The sequence below is a fragment of the Rhagoletis zephyria genome, unplaced genomic scaffold (assembly GCF_001687245.7).
Source record: "Rhagoletis zephyria isolate East Lansing unplaced genomic scaffold, Rhagoletis_zephyria_1.1 Rzeph_scaffold_00332, whole genome shotgun sequence".
Classification (NCBI taxonomy): Eukaryota; Metazoa; Arthropoda; class Insecta; order Diptera; family Tephritidae; genus Rhagoletis; species Rhagoletis zephyria.
This window is the reverse complement of record NW_016157416.1, coordinates 201,963-228,195: the sequence shown is the minus strand read 5'-3', so window position 1 is coordinate 228,195 and position 26,233 is coordinate 201,963. Positions and strand designations below refer to the sequence as shown.

The following is a 26,233-nucleotide window of genomic DNA, read 5'->3' as shown; positions in this document are numbered from 1 at the left end:
TCTAAATGTTGTTGCCGTCACTGCCAGCGTTACAAGCAGCACATTTGCCAACAGTTGAGCGTTTAACGCCAGAAACGTCAGCCACGGCACAATTGTCAGCCACAGTCAGTAGACGAGCCAACAGCAGCAAAGTGTGGAAGATATCTAAGGAAGTAGAAGAAGAAGAAGAAAGGGTCAAAAAAGCGTTGATTTTACGACCACTGAAGGACGATTATCCGCGTAAGCAAAAAGTGAGGAAACATCAACAGCAACAGCGGCAGCAGCAGCAGCAGCAGCAGCAGCAGCAGCATCCCTGCAATACACAGCGTTATCTCACCTGTTCCCACAATACCACTTTCGTTTTGTGCAAGTAGTAAGGCAAACTAAGCAACCACTTTGGGCAACAAACAAAAGTTAAAAGGTAAATTTAAATATTTATTATACAAAACATTTTTTTTTTATGCGTGCGAGTAGTACTGCCTAAATTTTTTGATAGTGAAACCAATAGTCATATATGGAGCGGTGGCTTGAGTCTCGAGGACCACCCTAGCCAGGGTAAAGCAATTCCTTACCAAGCTTCAACGTCTGGTATGTGTATGTATTACGGGTGTATGCGCATTTCAGATGTCCGACGACAGCGCTAGAGGTGACAGGGACAAGATAGTTGTCCCCCCCCCCCAGAGATGATAAGCCCAAATGGGTAGTCTTTGAGAGAAAGTTCAAGGTTGTGCTATGCAGTAGAGGGACATATACAGGCTAGCTCGTTGCAATAGTATACAGACGGCACCAAAATCCTTCATGGCATAGGTGTAGGCATCTACGGACCAAGGCAGAAGTTCTCGTTGCCCATGGGAACATATACCCGAACATTTTTCAGGCGCAGCTCTATGCCACTAGTCAGTAGTCAAGCTGTGTGCAGAGATTGACCTACATAGGAATTACCGTAGTGAGAGAATCCTAATATTAAGTGATAGCTGTAGACCTTCTCATCATTTGAGGTCGTTGAGTAAAACCGTAAACTTAGGGCCCTTGCGGAACATAACATCATCCTAACGTTTTATGATCCATGGTTGCCAACATTATCTCTAAGATATTTACTTTTAAAAAAAATTAAAAAAAATTTAGTACACTTCAAATAAATATAGTATTTTATTTAAAAGAAAAGGTAAAAACTATTTTTAAATGATGAACAATTTCTTCCCGTGTATGCCAAAGTTGTTGGAATAGAGAGTAGAAATGAAATAATTTTAAGTAATTTTGGTTACTATTTCTCAGTTATGTTACCTTTTTTGATTATAAACTCACATTGACCTTTTACTTTAAAGAATATTTTATTTTATACTGTTATTCCAGAATAAAGGCCACCCATTTTCATACAAATTTTTGCGTGCAAATTACTGAAATATATTTATATTTATAATTGAAGAAATATAGTATTTTTGCGTATTTTTCCAACAGTATATAGTACGCCGATCGGAAAAATAGTACAATACTATATATTATAGTACGGTTGGCAACCCTAGATCTATTCCTTACTTATCTCACATCAACACAACTCAAATCAACTCAACTCAACTCAACTCAAATGAATTAAATCACCTGGACTCACCACACCTTAACTCACCTCATCACAGCTCTGCTAATTTCATATCCAAAAATTTCTAAATTCACGGAAATCCCGAATATACTACTATATCGACACCTGAATGGAAGGTCGCCCTATATTGGCAGCCAGTTAAAAAACGGCCTATCTCAGAAAACTTATCAAGAACGCCCCGTTTCAAAATTTTATTGAAGAACACCCTTTTTCAGAATTTCGTCGAAGAACCAATGAATAAATGTAACATAATAAAAATTAGTTGAAAACAATTGTAGGGTGCCCCAAAACGAAAAAAATGGAACAGTCCAGCGCCTTCGTCTTGGTCTGCAGGGTGTATCGGAGACACAGCCGCTAAATTTAAACGTAGAATAGGTGGCATGGTTAAGAGCACATCCAAGTAAAAAAAGAAAGCACACACTAAGAAAAAAATATCAATAACAAAAGTGATAATAATATCGATAGCAAAATCGATAACAAAATCGATAACAAAATCGATAAAAGTATCGATAACAAAATCGATAAAAATAACAAGTTCGGGGTTTCCCTGCTGGGTTTGTAAATACATACAAACATACATATATGCTAATTGTGTTTTCTCGAAATTACTTTGTACCAGACAACAGGTGATAGAAAGCCATTGCAACAGCTGGCTGCAATTACTTATGTAGAATTTGTTTTGTTGTTATGCGTGGCGTCACTACTTCGATTCGCGAGTATTTGCGTAGTTTCCTCATAAAAATAAATCTATATTTAAATACTTCGCAGATTTGTTGCGTTCATTTAAAACAAAAAAATAGCTCTATTTAAATGTAACAGCTTGTCGTTTGCGTAGGTGTGGCACGTCAGCGCTAATATGTAGATACAAAAAAGTTATGAAAATTTTTAATAAAGCACAGCTATGCTGCCAGTTGTTGTTTACAATAAAAATGTGTTGCAGCTATTTTTGAGCGAGTGGCTGGAAGTAAAGAAAGGAGCAGTGGCTGTTGAAGCAGCCGAAAAAATGATGAATTACCTGCCGATTCGATGAAGTGTTTACGCGTATGCGAAGATAGACAATTTACACTTTTTTCATAAGCGCTGCTGCATACGGTGGCATTTGCAAATCTGTGTATGAATGTATATGTACTAGGGTGTTCGACTTTTTTGAAAAAACCCGGTGTCCGAGTTATTAAAAAGGCAATTTGAAAAAACCGGTTCTTAAATTCAGAAAAAACTGGTAGATAGACTGAAGACAATTAAATAAAATATATTCGAAGTCAATTGGATTTATAGTAAAGCAAACACTGTAATGAATATTTAAAAGTTTTGGGATCAACTGATTTCTCAGTAATTTTTTGCAGAAATATCTCAGGGTTTCGCATACTTTTTATTAAATCTCTTCGCGAATCAAATCCCCACTGGCACCTGATGTGATAAAATAAATATAAATAAATATTTTGGCTGACTACCTTTTTTTAAGATGCAGATATATAACTAGTGTTCGCCCAGCGGTTGAGTTGGAGTGAGTTGAGCAGAGTTGAGTTCAGTTCAGTTGACTTAAGGTACTGTGAATTGAGAACAGCTGAGGTGAGTTTAGATAAGGGATGAATTAGGGCGAGTTGAGCTGAGCTGAGGTGAGGTGAGAAAAGGTGAGTTAAGGTGATATAACATTAGTTGGGGTGAATTGAATTGAGGTGAGATGAGCTGAGGTGAGATAAGGTGAGATAAGGTGAGATAAGGTGAGTTCAGGTGAGGCGAAATAATATTACTTGGGGTGAGTTGAAGTGAGTGGGGAGAATTGGGTTGTAATGAGTTTAAATGAGGTGATTTGGGGTGCGGTGAGCTAAGATGGTTTTAAGCGAAATGGGTGGAGTTGATGTGAGTTTAGTTTCGGTGAGATGAGAGGAGTTGAGGTTATTTGAAGTAAGCTGTGGTGAGTTGAGGTTAAATGCGTTGAACAACATAGCATAACATAACATAACATGAGACAACATAACATAACATGGTACAACATAACATAACATAACATAGTACAACACAACATACCATAGCATAATATAACACAACATATCATAACATGAGTATAACAACATTGCACAGCACAACATAACATAACGTAGCATAACGTTATGGGCCATAGTATAACATAACATAGCATACAAAAGCATACTATAACATAACATATCGCATTATTCAGTTGCATTTTTATCTCTATAAATTTCTCAATCTTTGTCTATAGTTTAGGAGGCATTTCCTCCTGATGAACATAAGTGCATAAGTGGGATTTGTATTACTGACAGTTTTGAATTAATTTTTCGCTCTCTTTCAAAATAATTTGAAATTCTAGTAATTTCTGCACTTCAGCTTCAAAATACCTTTCTAATCATATATTCTTTATATCTTAGAAGTACCATTTTGCTGTAAAAGGGGTATTAAGAAAAAATGCTCGCATGTTTACAACATGTACGGTATTCAAGATGAAAAATTCGGCTAAAAAAGAAAAATGCCGAAAAATTTCGAAAAACCCGGCTAAACGCAGTTTGTAAAAAAACTAGTCGATCACCCTAATATGTACTGCTTTTATTGTTGCGCAAATGCAATACTGGAGCAATTAAATAAAACTGGGAGAGCTGCATACATACATACATACATACATAGCGATCTATATAGGCCCAAATGTAAATTGCTTTCACTTTTTATTATAATTGTTTTATGTACTTTCATATTATTGATGCTTTTGAATACATATAACACTTTATACCTTCCCATCTTACACCGCGTGGCAGTTGTGGCTGCACCTGCATCGAGCCGAAATGAGCTGAATTGTGAACTCAATTCTGTTCTTTATTTATTTGTTTATTAATCATTGCAGTGCAATCAATCCGTTTAAATGCTCCTCTGCTGCACACAGGCGCTTGTAAAAATAATTAAATACATACATATATATATCATACGGAAAGCTGCAAAAGATGTTGCTTACAAATCCATCAAGGATATATTGTATATTTTCACGTATGCAACCACATTCACGAATGTAAATATTTATGACATTCGATAGATATAGAATGTATATTTGGGGCTTAATAGGTAATAGCTGTAATATGTATGAATATTGGCCAGCGCATAATCGGCTAGCGTTGCTAGATGTCTTTATAAATACATATTTACTTTCGCCGGCAACTCAGCTCGAAATATTTTTGGATAAAAACTATTTTACCGACAGCTGCGGCACCAGTTCATTCCGGTGTCACGTATCCTTGGCTATTGATGGCCCTTCAACCAGCCCAAATTGGGGAGTTCCAAGCGATAAAGAAACAAAACGCGTCCTTATCCAACCTGGCCTAGCTGTGTCTAGTTACTCGACTGCTTGGTTTTTCATCACATTTAATATATTTGGCAATTCAATTGAGGGATTCACAACGGTGTTGTAAGTGTTGTTTCTGATTAAAAAAGAATTTGTTGTAGCGGCCCATAATTTTGCTTTATTTAAAGAATGTTTGACAAAAGGAGAACCTTACAGGATTCGCTAAGTTTTGCTTATTTTTACATGTACTCTGAAGTCTCTTCTGTTTTTGTCATGTCCGTCATGTCCTACTTTTCATCGATTTTCTCGACGTCAGTGTTCCAAGCGCACCTAATTTTTTTGTCAACCAAAGGACGGTATAAAAGCTACACAACGGCATTTTTTTACAAGTTCCTTCAGGTTTCGTATGGTTTATTTAATTCTAAAGTTGTACGAATGTCGCATCCGTAAACCAGGATATGCCCATATGTAAGCGCCAATCTATTGTTATTATACTGGTACATTTCAGATTTGGTACATTTTTGAAACGAAAAAATTAGATAATTATTTAATTTGCTATAAACCTCGTAAATGTGCATATTTAAAGGCCAGGTCCTTATGTAAAGGCGACTAAGGCATAGCAGTATAAGAAGACCATAGAAAGAAGCATGTGCCACAAAAAACGGCCTGCAACTGCGCCGTACTTAAATTTTTCATTAACTAATCAGCCCTTATCTTTTAACTCTTAGAGGAAACATCAATTAACCGATTTAACGATCATTAGTTAGGTGTCTGTTGGAGCTAATTTAATGAATGTTTCTGAGTGCGGCTGTTAATGCATTTTTCGGCTCCTGCCACCATGGAAATCAACAGCTTGACTTAAAGACAACAAGAGCATGTGTTCACTGTTTTCAGTCCAAAAATGTAAATATATTGAATAATTTTAATTAATTTATTTAATTTTCTTTTTTAACAAAACTACTCTTTCTGAATTCTCTATCTCAAGGTCTATAAAATGATGTTAAACTTCTTTCACTAGCTCTTCCTTTTCTCGGGATTTTTGTCAATTTTGTCACGACAAAAGTTCAATTTCCACACGTGAGCATATTCAACATGCTTTTTCAGCAAATTATTTGACTGAGGAGGCTCCACGCTCTGAATTTGTAATCCGGTATTTAAGGATGTACTGGAGTATTGCAGAGTCCAAGCTCCAGAAGCGGTGAGATGACTGCAATTAGAGATGGGCACGGACCCGACTTTTGGCAGGGACACAGAGGTTAAAGTCAGATTACCCTATGAAGACGCCTTAACCGACTCCAATCGAGACCAAAATGTATATGCGATATCTTCGACTATACATAGTAGCATCGATTTTGGTTGATAAATGAAAACAAAAAATAATATTTTTAATTTTTTGAGTCCATAGAGGCACCTGCCCTTTGACCCCTTTGCGAAACGCCTTAACCGACTCCAATCAGGACCAAAATTTATATGTGATATCTGTAACCATGGTATTACCGATTAAGGGGGTGAAACTAAAAAAAATTGTTCATCTAATTTTTTTTTTAAAGGATCGCTCTAATGTACTTGCATACATATGTACGTGCATTATATTTACTCTTACTCGCTTCTTCTGTATTTTTGTTTGAAATTTGAAAATTTTACAAAATTGCAACAGCTGTTGCCTTTCGCTTTCCTCCGAACGATTATTTTTCTAATAGTTTATGCTAACAATACCCATTTTCTTCCGCGTACTACACAAATTGAGTGATGTTTCAACGTAAGACTACGTCAGAGCGGCTCCCCAAAATCGCGCGCTCGCTGGAAATTTGGATCCTCGGACATATGTATGTGTTTACATACACACATATATTTAGCTAAGTACCACAAATGTAATTTGATGAAATACATAACAACAACAAAAAATAAAAATTTCAAATCATTTTCTCGTGTAAGCACACACTTTCACGTATAGACTTCGCACTCATTCCCCCCGTCGCAATCGTCTTCATCGCGATCGCCACTGTTATTCCAAACACTTTTGGCCTAGACACTCTTTCAACAGGTTTGTTCTATTTAAAATTTGTTGCCTTAGCTAGTGTTTTTTTTTCGGGCAGCAGCACTTCTTTTTTCGCGCTCACGCGTTCGCTTGTTAACGTCATCATTATCTAAATATGTATACCGCTTGCTGCTCCCAATCACCTTTTGCACCCTTTTGCCACTTTGCCACTTTTTATTAGGAAAAATCAAATTTTGATACATTGCAAACATTTTCGCTGGAATCGCACTACCCGAAGTAAGTAAGTAACTACAACGCGTGCATAGAGTTATTCATGGCCATGCGAAAATGCTTAACTTTTTGGGGGNTATAAAATTCTTGCTTAATCGCCGTTCGGCTCACAGTTTGCTGCTGTGCGCTCGTGCAGTTGGAAGTGTTTGTGATTTTGTAGTAACCTGTATTCAAAAAGCAGCTGATTAGCCGGCCGGTTTTTTTTTCGGTGTTATTTGTAGCGGAAAGTTGTTGTGAAAGTGAAAAGCGCGTGGTTTTATTGGGCAATATTTTAGCACGTAAATATATGGAATTTAATTGTTTTTTTTTTTACTGTAACTGCATTTAAAAATAATTTCGAAAAATTTTAAGATTTTTATTACTTTTTCCAATGATTTCGCTTTTCCAAATATTTTTGTTTCACGATTTCTGCAAGTAATGGGTAATTGTGCAGCTAATATCAGCAATTAATTGTATAAACTAACTGCTTACTTACTTGTGCTGTGTGAAGACTATTAGGTCGAGGCCACGCAAGGATCCGCAAAGCGGCGGGCGGCTGAGCGGTGCCATACAAAAACGCCGCTCAGCCTCTCAGAAATGCCGCTCAGTGCGTGGCCCCTTCAATAGTATTTCATACGTTTTAATTTTAGGCCGCTCAGCCGCTAATTTCGTGGCCTCAGCCTAAGGCACTAAAGACTTATTACTTTTTTCATAGGGTAAGTTAGGTAAGCTGCATCTTCCGGATTATGGACAGATCGAATTCCTATTTAATCGCTTGGACGGAAATCGGCACCTCCTCTAGCAGCATGATTTCCGACAAAGCACCCTCTTTGGCAAGCCAGTCGACCGTCTCGTTGGTCGCGACGTCGATGTGCCTCGGAACAAAGTAGCGCCTTTACCGCAGCCCGACTATCAATATAAAGATTCACCTGCTTGTTTGCTAGATTGCTGTTTAGTAGCTCCGTTGTCCTCCTTTTGGCCAATACCTCCGCCTGGAGACACCGTACCAGCACTTCTCATGCCATCACGCCAGCCTTTGACCTATATAGCTGCTTCGAAGTTCGTTCCGAAATGCAGATCCCGTATCACATAGTCAATCCGTCCGAGTGAATTCGACGATATACTGCTGTGACCGTCAGACCTGCACACAAACTGACCGGTAGCATAAAGCCTGGAAGCAGTTTTTGACGCTATATCCTTGCCGTTGCTCTAGTTCTAAGTTCCCCTGTAATGCCGATCATTGATAGCCTATAGATCCTTTCTATTCTCCATTGCTGTCCACCAAACCAATACCCTAGTGCACAGTTTCGGCCTGACTATCACCGTGATGATCCAGTGAGAAAGTAAATGCAATAAGCCCCCGTTCAGCCCAGTATCCTTTTGCAAGCATAGATTGCCACGAAGGCCTTCTTCGCCCTCTCCTCCATACTGAGGCGCCATGACAACGTACTATAGCAGAAATATCATCCGTATATGCAGTCAGCTCGGCACGTCCTCCCTTCATACGGGATGAACCCCTATCGCCGTCAATCCAGGAAGAGCGCCAACACGAATACTCCGTTCTCCAGAGCTGCTTCTATTCACCTAACAACACTGTGTAGGACGGTATCTGCCGATCTTCCTTTCGTGTAGGCATGTTGTGCCTTTGAGAGCATGTGTCTCGATACGTTTTCTTTGATGTATATGTGTATTTTGACCTCTCTAAGGCGTTTCGAAGAAATTATGTTAGGCTCTTGGGCTTGTCATTCTGTAGGTATTTGGCAGAAAGACTACCCTCGCATTCCTCCAAGACGTTGGAACGCAGGTCAGCTTTAAACAACCTTCGAATATGTTGCATAGCCAACCCCTATTCTTCTCACCCGCCTTCTGCAACATCGCAGGAAAGATGCCGTCTAGACCTGGTGACTTATGCTGCTAAAATGAGCCCAAGGTCTACTCCAGTCTGGACGGCATCACCAGTTCTCGTGCAAGGCTACGCCGTCCTGCGATGAATACAGCAACGTCTGGTAGACACCTGGAACCCTGACCGCTGAAAGGTGATATCGTAATAATCAACTTAGAAATTCCTCGCCACATTAATTCCGCTCGTTTTCATCCTTTTCAATTAGCCCCAGGATTGCAAACTCTTGAGCAGGACCTTCCTCAGCGTTGCTGTTTAGCTGGTACTTCTTCCTTAACTATACGGAAATGTTTATTTAGATCAGGACCTTAATCATCATCAGAATTATATCGAGATCCCACTTTTAAGTTCAAGTAGAGGCACTAAACATAGGAACCCAAAAAGTCTTTCTCTCGTCGTCAAAGGCAGGCCTTTGTCTGGATGCAGAACGAACTAGATCTTATCTGTCGAATTTAGAACTAGTTCTTAACTATCGAAAAAGGGATGCATCTGTCAAGTCAGCTACAGCCAATGGTATTGAAACGTGCATTACTTACAATCATTAAAACAAATTTAGTTTCAAATTGAAAACACATTCCTTTGAAAATATTTTAAAATCGCACACGGAAGAACGGAAAAGTTTATTAAATAATTTTTTGTTTGGTTTGGAACTATAGAATATAGGACCAGTTCGGAACTATCGTGGCAATTTACACTTCCAAAGAGATTTATCGCATACCAGTACCGGGTCTAAATGTACTAGAAGCGCAACAGTTCAGAACTAGAGATTTTCCCCACAGGGCTGTTTCGGAATTTAATTGAAGAATGCCCTATTTTAGACTTTTATTGAAAACCAACCTATCTTAGAATTTGTTTAAGAACGCCCTTTCTCAGAATTCAGTTCAAAAGCGTCATATCACAACTGAAAAAAAATGGAAGGGTGCCGAGATAGGAATTTTTTTGAATCGGCAGCTGAGATAGGGCATTTTTGAACCGAATTCTGGGATAGGGCGTTTTTGACAAGTTTTCTAAGGGCGTTTTCGAGCTGGCTGCATAGAAAGGTCGATCGTTCACTCAGGTGTCGATATGTAACTGCTCATCGCTCATGCTCTTGTGGTAAGGACAAGGATACGATTTTTTCAACATTTGATCATTGTACTCTGAATAGACCCGCGGTATTTTACGATGACGTTCGAACTAGAAACTGTTTGAGTAATTACATACAATCGCAATTACAAGTAGCAATCGAAATTAGTCTAACGCAGGCAGCATACATAGAAATTGAGCAACTTTCTCAAAAATTTTAGCAAGAGATAAACTCTGTTTGTAAGTATGCTATAAAAACTATCAAAGGGGATAAATATAAGTAGCTAGCTGTTAATCACGATTGTTGCTGAGGCATGAGACTCACCTAACCGTAATCTGCTTAGATGAACTTACATAAACAGCAAACTTAAGCATAAATATCTACATATGTACATACATACATGCAAGTATTGAAATTAGCTTATCTTCTTCACAGATACATAGCTTAATTTGCATACGAGTTGTCAAAACTATAAGCCAAATCTAATTAAGTAGACTAAATAATTGCGCCTAAGCGAACAAGTTTTGAGATAATTTGTAAATTTATAAACAAAATTCAGCGCGCTAAATGCTAATTTGTTGATTACTAATATCGTACGGAATATAAATTGTATATTAATACAGGTGTGCTTTAGCATAATGCGACCGATTTCTTGTTTCCACCGCTAGCTATCTACATATTTATGTAGACATACATACATACATACATGCATACACTTGTACCTACATACATAGTAATATAATAAAAGTGACAACGACCAAATTAGCAATTCTGGTTTACTATACTAACCGCAATACGCTAATACTCTATTTTTACCGCTAACTGCCAAGCGAGCAATTAAGTGACTAAGTGACTGAGTTTTGGTTCTGTGTCGCCCCTTTCAAGCGTCGATGGAAATTCCCACCCGCAATTCATTCATAGCCAACTTCAAATTCCCCAAAAACTATGCGATAATATGTACATACTAATGTGTGTACGTACATATGTATGTATGTATGTATATGTATACATGCTTATATGCTTGAGGATGTTATACAGGTAGATACCTCGAGATCGAGGCGTTGCACTAGCATTATTGTAAAGGAAGAGTTATTCGCCACACATATGGATACCTCATACATATGTACATACATAGAAATATGTAGTAGATATTTATGTATTTAAAGGATTTGTTGTTTGATTTAAATATAAGCATGAAGTAGGTATTAGAAGTTGTGTTTAGAATTCGACTGATTTGATAGCGAACACATTTTTCAGGACTTTCATTTGACATTTTATTCTTTCTTTTTCCTTTGGTTGCTCACTCACTCCTAAATATATACTTTCAAAGGCCGCGAAAGGACTCGATGAAGCGGATATCCTCTGAATGCATTTAATTAGTTCCTTGCTGAGGAGGCGAATTACTGTTTGATGACTGCTAAAATCAATTGTTATTGATTTCATTTTATCTTGGCTTGCTTTTCTCTTTTGGCGGAATACAATTTTAATCTGCAGCGAGAGTAAAAGCGCAGTAAAAATTCGTACGGACGCTGCTGTTTTATATGAGTAATACAGTATCTACATGAGGCGATTTTACTCGAAACTTTTAGTTGAAAGCAACAATCGCCTGGTGTTAACGCTCTTTCAACTAAGCGCTTCCCATGAATTTGGAGGGCAATCAACTTTTGATTCAACTAATCGCCTCTAAAATTTCCTGTAAAATAGCCTCATGTAAACACTGTATAAAGGAAGGCGAATACAAATTAGAAACCCGCGGAAACGATAAAAAAATTAGTTGATATCAAATCAATCATTTGTAGGTGCTATCGATTAAAATGTCGATCAGGATTTCGCAAAATATATTGATATCGAAAAATATATTAGTAAATAAATAAATTGTTATAAAATCGATCATAGTATCGATTAAAACCTCGATCATGATTTCGATAAATATATCGATATCGAACATATATTTTAACGAATAAATAAATTAATTGATATAAAATCGATCATAATATCGATGAAAATATTCATCATGATTTCGCTAAATATATCGATATCGAAAAATATATAGCAAATATTTATATCAAAAGTAAAGTGCGAAAAATATTATAACCAAAAAATTGATCAAATATTATCGAAAAACAACACTAGCGATTTTATTATAAAATGACAACCATTATTAGCGCTGCAAAAACTATATCCATAAAATGTATTGTGGAACGATTTTTCGTCAGCGCTTTTCAAATTTGGTTTGTAGGCAAGCCGGTTTCGGCGTTGTGCCATCTTTAGTGCTCAGAACGAAATCGCTACCCTCTCGGAAACACCAACAACGAAAATGATATCATCCATAAAATATTTGTATATCATTATGAATATACCGATACTCATATTTATCAATGAAAATATCGATAATTATACCAGTTAATTTTCAAAAAAAAATGTGATTCGCTAAGTTGAACATCGCTTATAGATTCCATATGCGTATTTATCGAAAAAAATATCAAATATCGATATCGATTATTTATCGATTATCGAAAATTATTTTTTGGTATACATGTTTTATCGATGAATTTAACCACAAACAATAAAAATATCGAACGCAAATAGAATTTATTTTCAGTATTTTCTTAAACTGTACAACACTCCATCTATTCTTTTCAAAGGCAATCACTTCCAATCAAAGACGCTATTTCCTCTCTTTCTTCTTCTTCTTCTTCATCTACTGTCATTGATCTCACTCATAATTGCATGTCTAATTTTCTTGCTTGCATTCTATGTGGACATATTCACACATACATACCTGCACACACACACTTACAAAATATACATATGAATACTACAGTAAAATTACTTTTGCTGTTATCAGTGCTTCAAGATCTTGGGTTACATATATTCGTGTGGGCCCATACCTCATCCGTGCCAAGGAATTAAACTCAATTACCCCCTGGCGTGTGCTAAAGAATATTTTCGAAATTCTTCATGATTTCCATCAATTTGTTTCTGCTCTCATACTACTCAGGTATTTACTTGCATGATTACCTCTCTACTTGGATTCGATTTCGTCTGCATATTTAATGCGATAAGATTCTAATCTACAAACAAAATTTAGGTGCACCAAAACTAAGCATTCGGGCATAAATTTTTTTTGTTTTTTTTTTTGTTAAATCTTTCATTTTGTATAATTGTTTTTGTTGCAATGCAGTTATAGAAACATTAGTGTTGTGCACACGTACAAAAAGACATAAATTTAAGTGCAACTATGTTGGAATACATATGTACGTATGTATGTATGTATGTATTTCATGCGGGTTCCTTTCTTCCTCTATCAAATCTTTCGTTAGCTCTTAGCTGCTTGTTAGTGTAACTCTTGATTATGAATTGTTGTTATTATAAATTCTCCAAAATATTTTATTTAGCGTAATTCGAAATTATCAACACAAATGCTCGTGTCGTTACCGAGTTTAATGTGTTGTTCTCAAACACGTTTCATGTTTTTTTTTTTTTTTGTAAATTTTGTGTTCCTCATTTTTTCTCTAGTTTATAATTCGTAAGATAATCTCTCCAAATTCAAGCGACACCGACATCACTTGCTGTAGATTAAAATCTCGACAGAAGATACTTAAAAACAATTCAATATTTTCATATTTCTTTCAATGAACGAATCTGAAGTTTTTTATCTATGTACATTAGGGCGGGTCAGACATCGTTCCAAACAGATGCGGATTCTGTAAAAAATAAGTTCAGTAGAGCATAGCTCTAAAGTTTCTAAATTTCATGGCTGAAATATTTTAAAAGCAGCTGTCTTTATTCAACACAAAGCTAATATGCAGATTAATATTTATTAAAGTGCCGCGAATGTTTTAGAAGTCTTGTTATCGATATTGGTTTAGATATACTTATCGCTATTGCAATCGATATGTTTATAGATATTTTTATCGATATAATAATCGATACTTGTGTTGATATTTTTATCGATATTAAAACGATCTTGTTATTGATATATTTATGATCATATTTATCGATAATGTTATCGATATAATAATCGATTTTGTTATAGATATGTTATCGATTTGGTTATCGATATTTTATTGATTTTGTTATCGATTTTTTTATCAATAATTTATCAATTTTGTTATCGATATTAGAACGAAAAGGGTAGAGGTAGGGATAAAGATAGAAAAAAGATAAAATATTTATAACCTGAAGCTTATAAGATTATATTAACTAGCCTGTCGTATTATTCAAAATTTTAAACCATGGAATACATACATATATACATAGTACTATATAGGTTTTGAGACAAACTAGACACGTAACGTTAGTACCACTTCTCCAGTGTGGCCCATGCGCTCTTACTTTTTTTAATAAAAACTTGTACTTCGCAGTTTTTTGGTACAAAAACTCTATCTTCAAATACTGTCCATTCTCTAACAAATCCGCTATAAACCCAAATGCATAAGGGCATAAAATGCTACCATGCTCTAATGGATTTTTTTTTCTCAGAGGTTTAACAGAATTCGAATCTACCAGGAACGATGTGGAAAAAATCGTTCCATACAAATTGACCCGCCCTAATGCACATATAAATATCTAGAAAATGCACATAAAAATATTGCCTCAGAAGTGCCGATGCTTTGGTTCTCTTCAATTCATTTCAAGCATTCCATAGCAATAAACATTCGGTTATTATTATGTTTTTTTTTTTTTAATTGGGATGGCACTTTGCACAGCTAGGGAGTACATATGTATGTATATCTATATGGGAAGTGCATGGGAATTCAAGAATGGTGCCCGAACTAGCCAGTGACTCCGTGTGAATTAAATGTTGTCTGTGCTGTGCAAAATTCATAAATTTGAATTTAAAATAAAGTTGAAACTAAATGCAACATACCAACACTAGGGTGTTCGATTTTTCAACTTTTTTCCAAAACCGGTTTTGCAGTTATTCGAGAAATGTAACTTGCAAATCCGGCTCCCGATTTTGAAATTTATAAAATCTCGGATAAATGAACAGGTTTTATTTTACATACAGTGAAAATGCTTATTAACCGACTTCAAAAAAAAGGAGGAGCTCGGAATATTATTATATATATATTTTTTTATGCATGTTACCGCATAACTTTTTATTTTTGCATCAGACCCTCAAGGGTGGTCCCATACTAACTTTGTTTAGATCCGCTCGTGAAGAAATTAAGTTTTTGTATGAGAATTGATGTCGGTTTTGGTTTTAACCGACTTCAAAAAAAGGATGAGGTTATCAATTCGTCGATTTTTTTTTATATATATTACCGCATAACTTTGGACCACGTCTACCGATTTCGAAAATTTTTTTTGCATCGGAAAGTTGGTGTGTCAGAGGTGAAAAAGCAGACTTCCAAGCTAAAAACGGGGCAGACGCACATTATCAAGAAAGACCTCAATAAGTGGGCAATATCCTGCACTGCTAGCCATGGGGTTAAGTTAGAAGGACAACATCACTCAAAGAAATTCCTTTCCGATTTCAGTCAGCGCTCATGCTAAGTTGGAAAAACACTTGCACTAACAGGCTATACGTGCAACAAACACAAGCTTAGGCTTGGCCTCTGTAGTACAGACGATTTCTGGTTATTTGATGAAGAAGAGGAATTAATGGAATACCTCAGTACCACCTGCCCAACATGTGAGTTGATCTTTTGGACTGAGTGCCACATTAACATAACCTAACTATGCCTCTTCCAGTCGAAGATTATTGAAATGTTTGGCGTCCTTCTTTCTTTTGATGTGAGATAGTTAGTATGTTGCATGTGCCTCCCTCCTTACCTTCATAGTTGACATTCTCAATGAACGAATATTACTTCAAGTAAAGGAGAAGAAGAATTCTCTTCTTCTTCAAGTATACGCCCACTTATTCCTGCTCAGCCATTCATCAAAGTCTGGGAAATTTTTTTCCCGCAAATTATATTATTTGCACATCCCATAATCGCGCACATACTAAGTAAGCTCTACCGAAATGAATAGATATGTATAAATAATACATGGTCCTTTTTCCTGCTACAAAAAACGATAGCATACGCGCGAAAGTCAATCACCCTGAGTTTTCTCAAGAAAAAGCCAGTAGTGTCCATCAAAACTCAACTGCATGCACTATACATACATATGTATGTAAATAGCATGCATTGAGTAGTTGTTCTAGCGGATTCACAGAATTTCAATTGTTTTATGACCGCGAATAGAAAAATGGTGTATTTCCTTTTTTTCACAAAAAAATATAAATTCATTTATGGCACTTACGCCCCAAAAAAAAATAATGTGTGCGTATGAGTGTGTTCTCCCTAATGTATACCTGTGCAAAGTACGCACATACAAAGTATGTACATATGTATTGCGAGCAATGTTATTCAAACAAAAAAATCGTAAAGGATATTTGCCTGTACGCAAAATATCATTCAGCTAACTACTTAATACGCGTAAATAACCAAAGACTTGAAGGAGCTGCTGCTCTTTGTGTAAGATTAGTTGTACCTGTTTTTAGTATATTTGTATGTATGTAGTTGCTGCACTTGTATGGGTAAATACGCAGCTGCGCAAGTGCAACGTTGCAGCAGGTACCATATTGTGGCACACATCAACAGCAGCAGCGATCAAAAAAAGGGACTTACAAGCTTGTTAGTATTGCATGGATAGACAGACGTTAGTGCAAGCAGCATGTGAGTGAGCGAAAGAGAGGGCGCAAACTTATGAGAGAGTAAGCGATTTAGTTCTTAATATAGCTGATAGAAGAGCGCGCAGTGAATTTGGAATTTATGAGGCGCTGGATATTTTTCCATTTTTTTATTAGAACTTTCAACTCATTTGCGCAATTTAAAATATATGTTTTCTCCAGCGAATGAAGCCGGAATGTATGCCTAAAATTTGACTCTTGAGTGTGAGTTGAGTTCATATTTCAAGTTGAGTTGAGCGCAATTTTGGTGCAGCTAGCTGCATGCCTCTAACACACAGCTGGCGCGCGCATGCATTTGCCACTCAAGGTAAAGCGCGCGCTCGCACGCGCTCTTCAACTGCCTATGCTATGCGCTCATTCACTACACCACCACACACAATAAAAATCGGTTTAGCCACCACTATCACTGGCAGCATCATCATCATCATCATCATTATTGTGTCTTCAACGCATAGTAGTCACTCATTCTTATACTCGCTACTCATGCTCACACTCTCTGATGCACATTCGCTCACTTGCTTGCTGGCCTCTGTTCATTGTATATATTCGATATCTGCTTTTATATACTTAAGTTAGCTAATGGCAAGCACTTGGCATTTGCCACTCAACAGTTTAGTTGGCTTGTTGTACATTCGCTCGCTTTTTAGTTATTCGCCGTTCGATTGATTCGTTTTGTATTCGGTTGTGTTTTGTTGTTAACCCTTTGACTAACGCTGAGCAATTTCCATGGTTTTGTATCGTTTCAGAGTTGCAAGCGACCATGCGCGCATGGCTTCTACTCCTCGCAGTGCTGGCGACTTTTCAACCGATCGTTCAAGTTGCTAGCACCGAGGATATAACTTCGAGATTTATTCAAGCGATATCCTCGCCGTCGATAAACCAACAAAAGCAGCGGCAGCAAACAAATTTTGAGTACGTTGAGAATAAGCGCGACGCGCGAAATAGTTTTAATACTCAACAATTAACAGTAAGCGAAGAAGAAGAAGAGAAATCCAGTCACGTGACGGCAGTAAGCCCAGTCATCGATATAACTGCGTTATCAGTGACAAAATCAGCCGCGTCGATAGGCGCGCGCTCAAATCAAAAATCAACCGCCACCACCACCAGCACCACATCGATCGCTACGATCTTCAGCAGCAGTGATAGTGATAATAGTAAAAATAACAACAAAAATAATTTAAATTATAAATTTAGTGCAAAAAAGGATAATAGCGCAAGCAAAAGCGGGAATACAAGTGACGCTGCGAAAGCAAACGAAATTGTCGAACTTAGTGAAGTGAAGCAAAAGTATAAACAAATCAAACATCAAAATCACAACGAAGTGAACGAAAAAAGTGCGAAAAATACTTTGGTAGATCCAACTAAAAGAAATAGCGCAGTAACTACGCAAGCGAACAAAGTGCCACAGCAACAATTAGAAAATACTGAAGAAAGTAGTGCAGTGATTAGTGACGAAGAAGAAGTAGAAGTAGAAAAAGCAAACGAACAAGAAAAAGAGTTGCAAGATCTTAGTGTAATGGCGTTTGAAGAAAACACAATTGCGACGGCGCAAGAAGCGCACGAAGAACACAGCAGCAGCAGCAGCAGCAGCAAACCACACAGACATCATAAAAAATACCACCAAAACCACCAACAGCAAGAACATAATCAGCACCATCACCACCACCACCAACAACACCACCACCATCATCATCATCATCGGCAGCATCAGGATACGCAACAACAGCACCTCCAAAACCATCATAAAACAACGCACGCTGAAGTGAAAAATGTGACAGAAAAAATTTCATCAGCGACGGAAGAACGTCTAGCGGCGGAAGAGCGCCTAGCGTTGAAAGCATCCGAAACGCCAAAGGAGCGTTTCGCATTGCCAGCGGTGGAAGCCGCTTCCTCAACTACACACAAAGCAGCCGCTGAAAAGTTAGCGCTCGACTCAGCGCGATCATCAGTTGATGGTAGTAGCACAGAGTTCTCTAAACCCGCATCGCACACAGCAACTGCTGCTTCCATCACATCCACAGCGTCTATGTCCTCTAGCGACACAGCAGCGATGGACGCCAGTAGTGATAGTGTTGATAGTAATGAAAGTGATAGCGATAGCGATAACGATAACGACAATGAACCCGCCACCTACAGTAATAAGGAGATCATCGGTGAGAAACTCAAACCCGATCCATCGACTCTAGTCCAAATTGAGAATAGTCTATTGTCGCTATTCAATATGAAGAGGCCACCAAAAATCGATCGTTCCAAAATTATTATACCCGAAGCGATGAAGCAATTGTACGCACAAATTATGGGTTATGAATGGGATTCGGTGATGATACCACGGCCGGGTATATTGACCAAATCAGCGAATACGGTGCGAAGTTTTACACATATAGGTGAGTGAAAAACACTTCTTATACTATGAGCTTATGTTTTGAAATTTCTAATTAATCTGTGGGGGATTTGCTAATGGGAAAGCCGCGAAACTGAAAAAAAAAAATCCAGTGCTTCCAATTTTTCTTTTTCCAACTACCGATTTGAGCCTAATGAATGTCATTGTTTAGATAATGAAACAACCTTCTCTCCTTTCGTTAAAATTTTCAGATATTTTTTGAATCCCATATCCTTTTTAATCCAGTAAAAAAACGAAGGAATGATTCATTTTTGTCACCTTCATTAGGTGGTTGGATTGCAAAATTTTCATGTTAATAAAGAATGAATTTTCAATACACGAAGAAAAATTTCAATTTCGTAACTCTGTGCAACATTAAGGCCTTTTAGATATACATATGTGACCTGGTCTACGGAAAGGGGGCTTAGGTGTCAAAAAATCAAATTTCACTTTTTGGTTGATTCGGATGGAAGATGAGATGCTTTTTCACGTGGTGAAAAGCAGAAAATCCTAACTTGCTTAGAAGTTTACTAAAAATGTAGAGAAAGAAGAGTAAAAACGAGTAAACGAAACGAGTTGCTTACTTTTAACAGCTTTTTCACAGAAAACTAGTTTTCGCACGTAAGCTCCCTTTTCGTAGACCAGGTCACATATACTTAAGAGTGTTCGATTTTTGGGCTTCTTAATTCTCCATTCTCTCTGCAAGTTGATGCGCTTATGTACCCAAATATATTAATCTGGAAAAAATTGCATTTACTTTTTTGTTTTTACTGTAGTTTTTTTTTTTAATGAAAAATTTCAAAAAGATATGCAAGCTTCGCAAGCCAAAAGAAAATTAAAAAAAAAAACTGAGGATATATTTGAAAATAGTCCCAACATGCTACCGTGCTTCTCTTTTCTCAACCAACCAGCGGATTCCGCAAGGTGCACAATTAGGACTCCTTTCCTAGGGAGGCTCCGAAAAGAGCAACAATGAAGCATATCCGCCGGAGAAAAGGGATTTATCAATATACATATAGGAAAAGGAAGGGGTGCTTTTAGGCGTGCTCAAATGAGATAATCCGCAAAGAATCCGTACGGACTACCCTGTTCGCCTGCGATTTTTTTTTTTAAGTATTTCATAAATCATTCGAAGATAACGTATACGGAATGTTTTGGGAGTGCTCAACAATTTGAGTTACAATTGATAAGTACTCGACTTTTTCTTCATCACTTCTTTTTATAGGAAAAACGTCCAATTAAAGAAAATGATTTAACATATTATTCCGAACAAATTAAAACAGAATCATATGCCGTATAAAGGTCAGACCTGCTTAGCGTTGTGTTGAAAAATCAAACGTAATAGATATGTGCCTACGGTTATGGTTACGTCTACGGTGTTATGGTATGACACCAATAATCATCAGAACAGATAATTTCTATGGTTATGGAAACAAGAATTACTTAATTTTACGAGTGTTATTTATTTGGCGGTGTTTACATGAGGCGATTTTACAGGCAACTTTAGAAGCGATTAGTTGAAACAAAGGTGGTGCAGCCTGCCAACTTAATTGGAAGCGCTTAGTTGAAAGGCCGTTCACATCAGGTGAGTGTTGCTTTCAACTAAAGTTTGCCTTTAAATAGCTACATGTAAACACCGAGTTAATTTTGATGGCTGATGTTGAAGTGGGCAATCGCAATATTCAGCAGGTAGAATGGACGAAGGATGATACATTTTCCAATCATTTCTCCATTTTAACAAAACTTTTATAGGTTAAATTATGATTTTTCAAAAGCATACCGTCACGTAACTGTAGGTGCTATCGAACGTAATCAGAGAGTTTTTTATGAATACTAGCGGACCTGGCAAACTTCGTGCCGCCCAAAATTGATTTTGTTATTGAAATCTTTTTGATCCGTTGGTTTTGAATTTGGGTCCCAATCATTGAATTTCATGGCACATTAAGTGAGATATCGTGTGGTAGGTAACACACCTTTGAATCATTTTCCGATTGGTATGTTTACTTATTTGAAATATTTTACATTCCTACACAACACAACATAACCAACACAGTTATTGATAACAAATTTTCCCCATAATCCCGAAAATAGACCCAGTTTATTAAAATCAAAAATTGTGGCTACACTTACTACATACATATAAAGCATTAATTAGTATGTATTCACATGCTGTCTAATGAATTCGAAAGATTCGATGGCTACACCGCAGAGGTCTCTATAACTGAGATTTTTATGAAGGCTACAGTCTTCGAACACCTGTAACTGAATTGTTTTACACAAAATGACCTTGAAATTCATTCTGCAGTATCTCGTTAAGTACAACAATTCATACACACATACATGCATGCATACTTACATACTTACATATGTACGTATAAGGCCATAGAAATAACACTAAAATCAGACAATGCACTTGTTCTCTGGCACAATCACACAACAACAATAAATAATAAAAATAACAATTATTACAAAGCATATTTGCCAGCGAACAGGGACGCTATTTCCACAGCATCTCTCAGCTCAACAACGCTTACAAAGAAAGAGAAAAAGTAAGCAAAACACAAAATCTGCAGTAAGAACTATAAACTGCTGCAACCGACGATAGATATACATATGTACATATGTATGTATTTAAGTATGCAAGTAAGTAGTATGTAGGTGGCTAAATGCACGCACACACTATATACATATACATATACATGTCGCGATCTGCTAAAATGGCTCGAGGCACACACCACATTCAGCCTGCTTGACCGTTAGATTCTATAAAAATGTTACTTTTACCTGTAGCCGCTGCGAAAAGATGTATGTTAAGTGCAAGATGACAACAAAAACAGAAACACGAACAACAACTGCAATAAAACAGAAAAAGGTTCCTTTCATTTGCCGCTTAACGCAAAATCCCTAAAATCCTACTGTGCATTCGAGTGTTTGACCATTGTACGGGCACTTGAGAGTTTGAAAAGGTGATTGCAACAAATACCAGCAGCGTTGTTACCTATAGCGGATTCCCGCTTACTTTTCAAGTACTGCGAATAATTTGTTATTGTTCATACATCTACATATGTATATGTATGTAGGTGGCAGCGCGGCGGCAGCGGGTTGCCATTGCAGTGCATTGGGTAAATAGTACTGCGTGGAGTATGTACTGTGGGAATGTTTATATCTGTGGATAGGTACATACATATATAAACATATTCGCACTATATATAGGTATGTACGTATGTGTGTAAGACTATTTAGTGTCACTTTGATTTGAGTGTGCCGCAAAGTGCTCAGCGTTGCTGTATGTCCAGTAATGTCACATAAATAGTGACCTATGAGCGTTTCTTAGAAATAACGGATTGCTCACTTTTAGATATATTTTCTTAATTCTTCTCAAAACAGGACCAATTTCAAATCTATGGAAGAAATTCTGTCCATAAATATGTCGCTTCAAGATTGGCATGGGCCATTATAGCGACTCGTGGTAAAATCACTTGGTGTCATACCACTTAGGTTAGGTTAACTTGAGGCCACTTCTGAGCTTAGAAGGCCACTAAACCTAGGCCCGATGTAGGGCACATTATTATCCTACAGTGAACCAAAACCGCTTTTACTTTTTAAACCAGTTTTTGCATTCTACGAACCAACTGGAGTGTTCTAAACATTGTAGTTGGGTTGCCCCTGTCCCAACAAACGTTTGTCTTCTCCGGCAGAGTAAAGAGAATACAAAGAGTAAGGGCCTGATTTTATTTACAGGGAAATTCTGGCAACTGTCTTTCAACTAAACAAAGTCTTAAGAAATGTCAATTGTGGCAACTGTCTAGAAATCTCTTTACTGTCTTCCAAATGACAAATTGAAAGATCTGCTAACGAGGAGGTCTTAGAGTTCGCCTTTTATCAATAAGTTTTTTAAAGAATATATCTATCGTCGTTCAAAGTACAAAACAACGTATCAGCAAAATGCAAAACCGCGTATGTGAAGTTGTAGAAATTATTTTCTAGAGAGTAAAAACACTCATATTTCAAAATGGTTCTCTTTTTAATAAAACAGTCGCATTTCTGGCTAGTATATTTCAGGACGAATGGATAAGGATTGAGCCAAGAGTTTGTGTGAGCAAATCCAGTTTTTGGCAGCCAATGTCAGTTACGCGGTTTTGCAGAATGACGATACGCGGTTTTGTACTTTAGACGACGATATATGTATATATAAAGTTGGTTTTAGAAATTTCAAAATTGGCAAATAAAAGAAAGCTAAATAAATTAATAAAATGAAAATAAAGAAAAAATAAAAAGAAATATTTTTAAAAATTAAATGAAATTAAACAGTATTTTTTCCCCTTTTTAAAACAATTAAATCTAAAAATTAAGAAATCTAAAAAAAAATTAAATCATAAAAGTAGAAAATAGTAGTTAAAAATTAATAAATGAAATCACCAAATATAAAAAAAAAATCTTCAAATGAAAAGAAATTCAAATTAAAAAGAGACAACAAATATATAAAAAATACGATCCAACTAATTGAATGAAATAAAAAAGATATATATTTTTTTAACAACGAAATCTAAAAACCCAAAAGCAAATTAAATTGCAACAATAAAAAAAAGTTATGAAAAAAAAATATTAATTGAAAAAAATACGTTTGTAAACAGTTAATTTAACTAAAAAAAAATTTCCTTTTCAAGGGATTGTTGTTAGTATCAATTTTGAGTAAATTAGCGTCCATAAATTTCGAAATATCGAAGTTTCAAGCGTTTCTGAAATTTACCGTTATATGAAAAGTGGCGCCACAATTTTAGTCCGATTTCAACAATTCTCAGAGGCTGGAATCTATTTATTAGAATTGATTGCTTTGCATTACTTCTCAACAATGTTTATTGATAGAATTTCGGCATTTAATTTGCATATTGTATTCTACTCTCAAGATACTATTTACATGTGCCGCTTGAAGACACATATCTAAAGCAACATTTTCTTCTCTTCTCCCTTTTTTTTCAGAAAGTAAAATCGACGATCGATTTCCGCATCATCATCGGTTTCGTTTGTACTTCGACGTAAAGAGCATACCCAAGGAGGAGAAGCTAAGGGCTGCCGAGCTGCACCTGTCGCGTGACGCCATCAGCGATGCGGTATTCAACGAGCGTCTTGCAAATCGCACGCGCTATCAGGTGCTCGCCTATGACATCACACGAGTAGGTGTGCGCGGCAAGCGGGAGCCAAGCTATCTGCTGCTGGACAATAAGGCGGTGCATCTGAATAGCACCGAAACAGTGAGTCTCGACGTACAACCGGCGGTCGATCGGTGGCTGGCGACACCGAAAAAGAACTACGGCCTGCTGATTGAAGTGCGAACATCACCTTCACTCAAACCTGCACCTCATCATCATGTGCGACTGCGACGCAGCGTGGATGAGCCAAACGAAAGTTGGCAACACAAACAGCCAGTGCTCTATACATACACTGACGACGGCAAGCACAAGTCGCGTTCGATACGCGATACCAGCTCGCGCTCGAAGCGTGCCGGCCATCATAGGCGGGCGCATCGTAGGAAAAATAGTGATGAAATATGTCGGCGACATTCGTTGTATGTAGACTTTGCGGATGTCGGTTGGAGCGATTGGATTGTGGCGCCACCTGGCTATGATGCATTCTACTGTCAGGGCAAGTGTCCATTTCCGCTTGCGGAGCATATGAACTCAACAAATCATGCGGTCGTGCAAACCTTAGTCAATAATCTCAATCCTGGAAAGGTACCAAAGGCCTGCTGTGTACCCACACAATTGGAGGGCATCTCTATGCTCTATCTAAACGATCAGAATACCGTTGTGCTTAAGAATTATCAGGACATGACAGTGGTCGGCTGTGGCTGTCGGTAATAGGATGTAGGATAGCGATGCGAGGAGAGCAACAGGCAGAATGCCACAACAACAATTGTTGATATTCGCAACAACGAAATAAACGAATGCAAGCAGACACAACGTAAACCAGAAGCCAAACCAATGTCGTCGGGCGAGTATTACGAATACTGGGACCGAATAAAAATCTGTACGATGTGTGCGTGTGCAACGGCCTAAGTAAAGACTCGCGCGCTTCACGCCTGCAGTGCGTAATTCCAGTGCGAAGCATAGCTAACGACTCTGTTGTGGAACAGTGAGAGAGAAGAGAGAACGAGATAGCGAATGTGATTGAATTGGTTGTGGATGCCAATTGGTTACCGAACGACACGAGTAGCGGATGTTATTGTAAGAGAATGCGAGTAGCCGCAGCCGCCAACCTCTTGCCAAAGTATGAAAGGTCAGAGTTCATATGCGCCCACACACGTAGGCATAGAGCACACGCACCATTGGGAGCGCAGACGAGAGAGCATTAAATGCTGGGTTTCAAGCCGCTTCACGCTTTAATAAGTTTAAATTTTATTAAACGAAATGCAAACAAAATGGACTGAATATATGAATTTTAAGTATAAATATTAGACTTTATTTTGTAAAATAGAGCAGAGTTGATAAGTGAAATGAAAGCATAACACCACGGCGCCTTCGAACAGAGCAGAGAGTTGCATTGCAAGAGTCGAAAGAGAGCTCACTATTGTCACTATTGACAGCCAGGCTGCCAAAAGGTTTGACAGTTGAGGAATTTGGGGTAGAGAAGAGAAAGAAAGCAGTGCCCTGCAGCAGACAGCAGAATCATCATAGTCACTGACCGCATGCGACAGCACGAAATGCCGAAAGTAATGCGATAGAAAGGCAGCGAATGGGAGAGCGACAGAGAAAAGCTGACAACAGCGATTGAGCATAAGAGCGCTTGCCACCATTTCACCAACGAAGTCAGAATCATCGCCAGTAACAACGCCATAGCCAACCGCCGCTTGAGTTCCTTCACGGCGTTGTTAGACATACATACGTGTCAGCCGCGCACTGCTGCCGTTGGTGTTGCCGCGTTGCCAACTATCTTGCCGTGCGCTGTTTGTTGATGAGCGCGCCTAGTTCTGCGCAGACGCGACTGTGACTGCGTCTGATTGTGAGCTGTACTTACGTATAGCTGAAGTGTAAAGAACAAATTGTATAGTAGGCTTAGTGAAATGAATTGAAAAGTTTATTATTAATTTTAAATAAA

The 26,233-nt window shown here is 37.6% G+C and overlaps 1 protein-coding gene across 1 annotated transcript; it reads left to right on the top strand.

Annotated features, from left to right (window-relative positions):
• The first annotated feature begins 311 nt into the window (after positions 1-311).
• Positions 312-26,233, top strand: dpp (decapentaplegic morphogen). Its single transcript, XM_017610693.1, has 3 exons — positions 312-400; positions 17,505-19,142; positions 24,119-26,233. The coding sequence occupies exons 2-3, from the start codon at positions 17,519-17,521 to the stop codon at positions 24,994-24,996; spliced, it is 2,502 nt and encodes an 833-aa protein (XP_017466182.1). The 5' UTR covers positions 312-400; positions 17,505-17,518; the 3' UTR covers positions 24,997-26,233.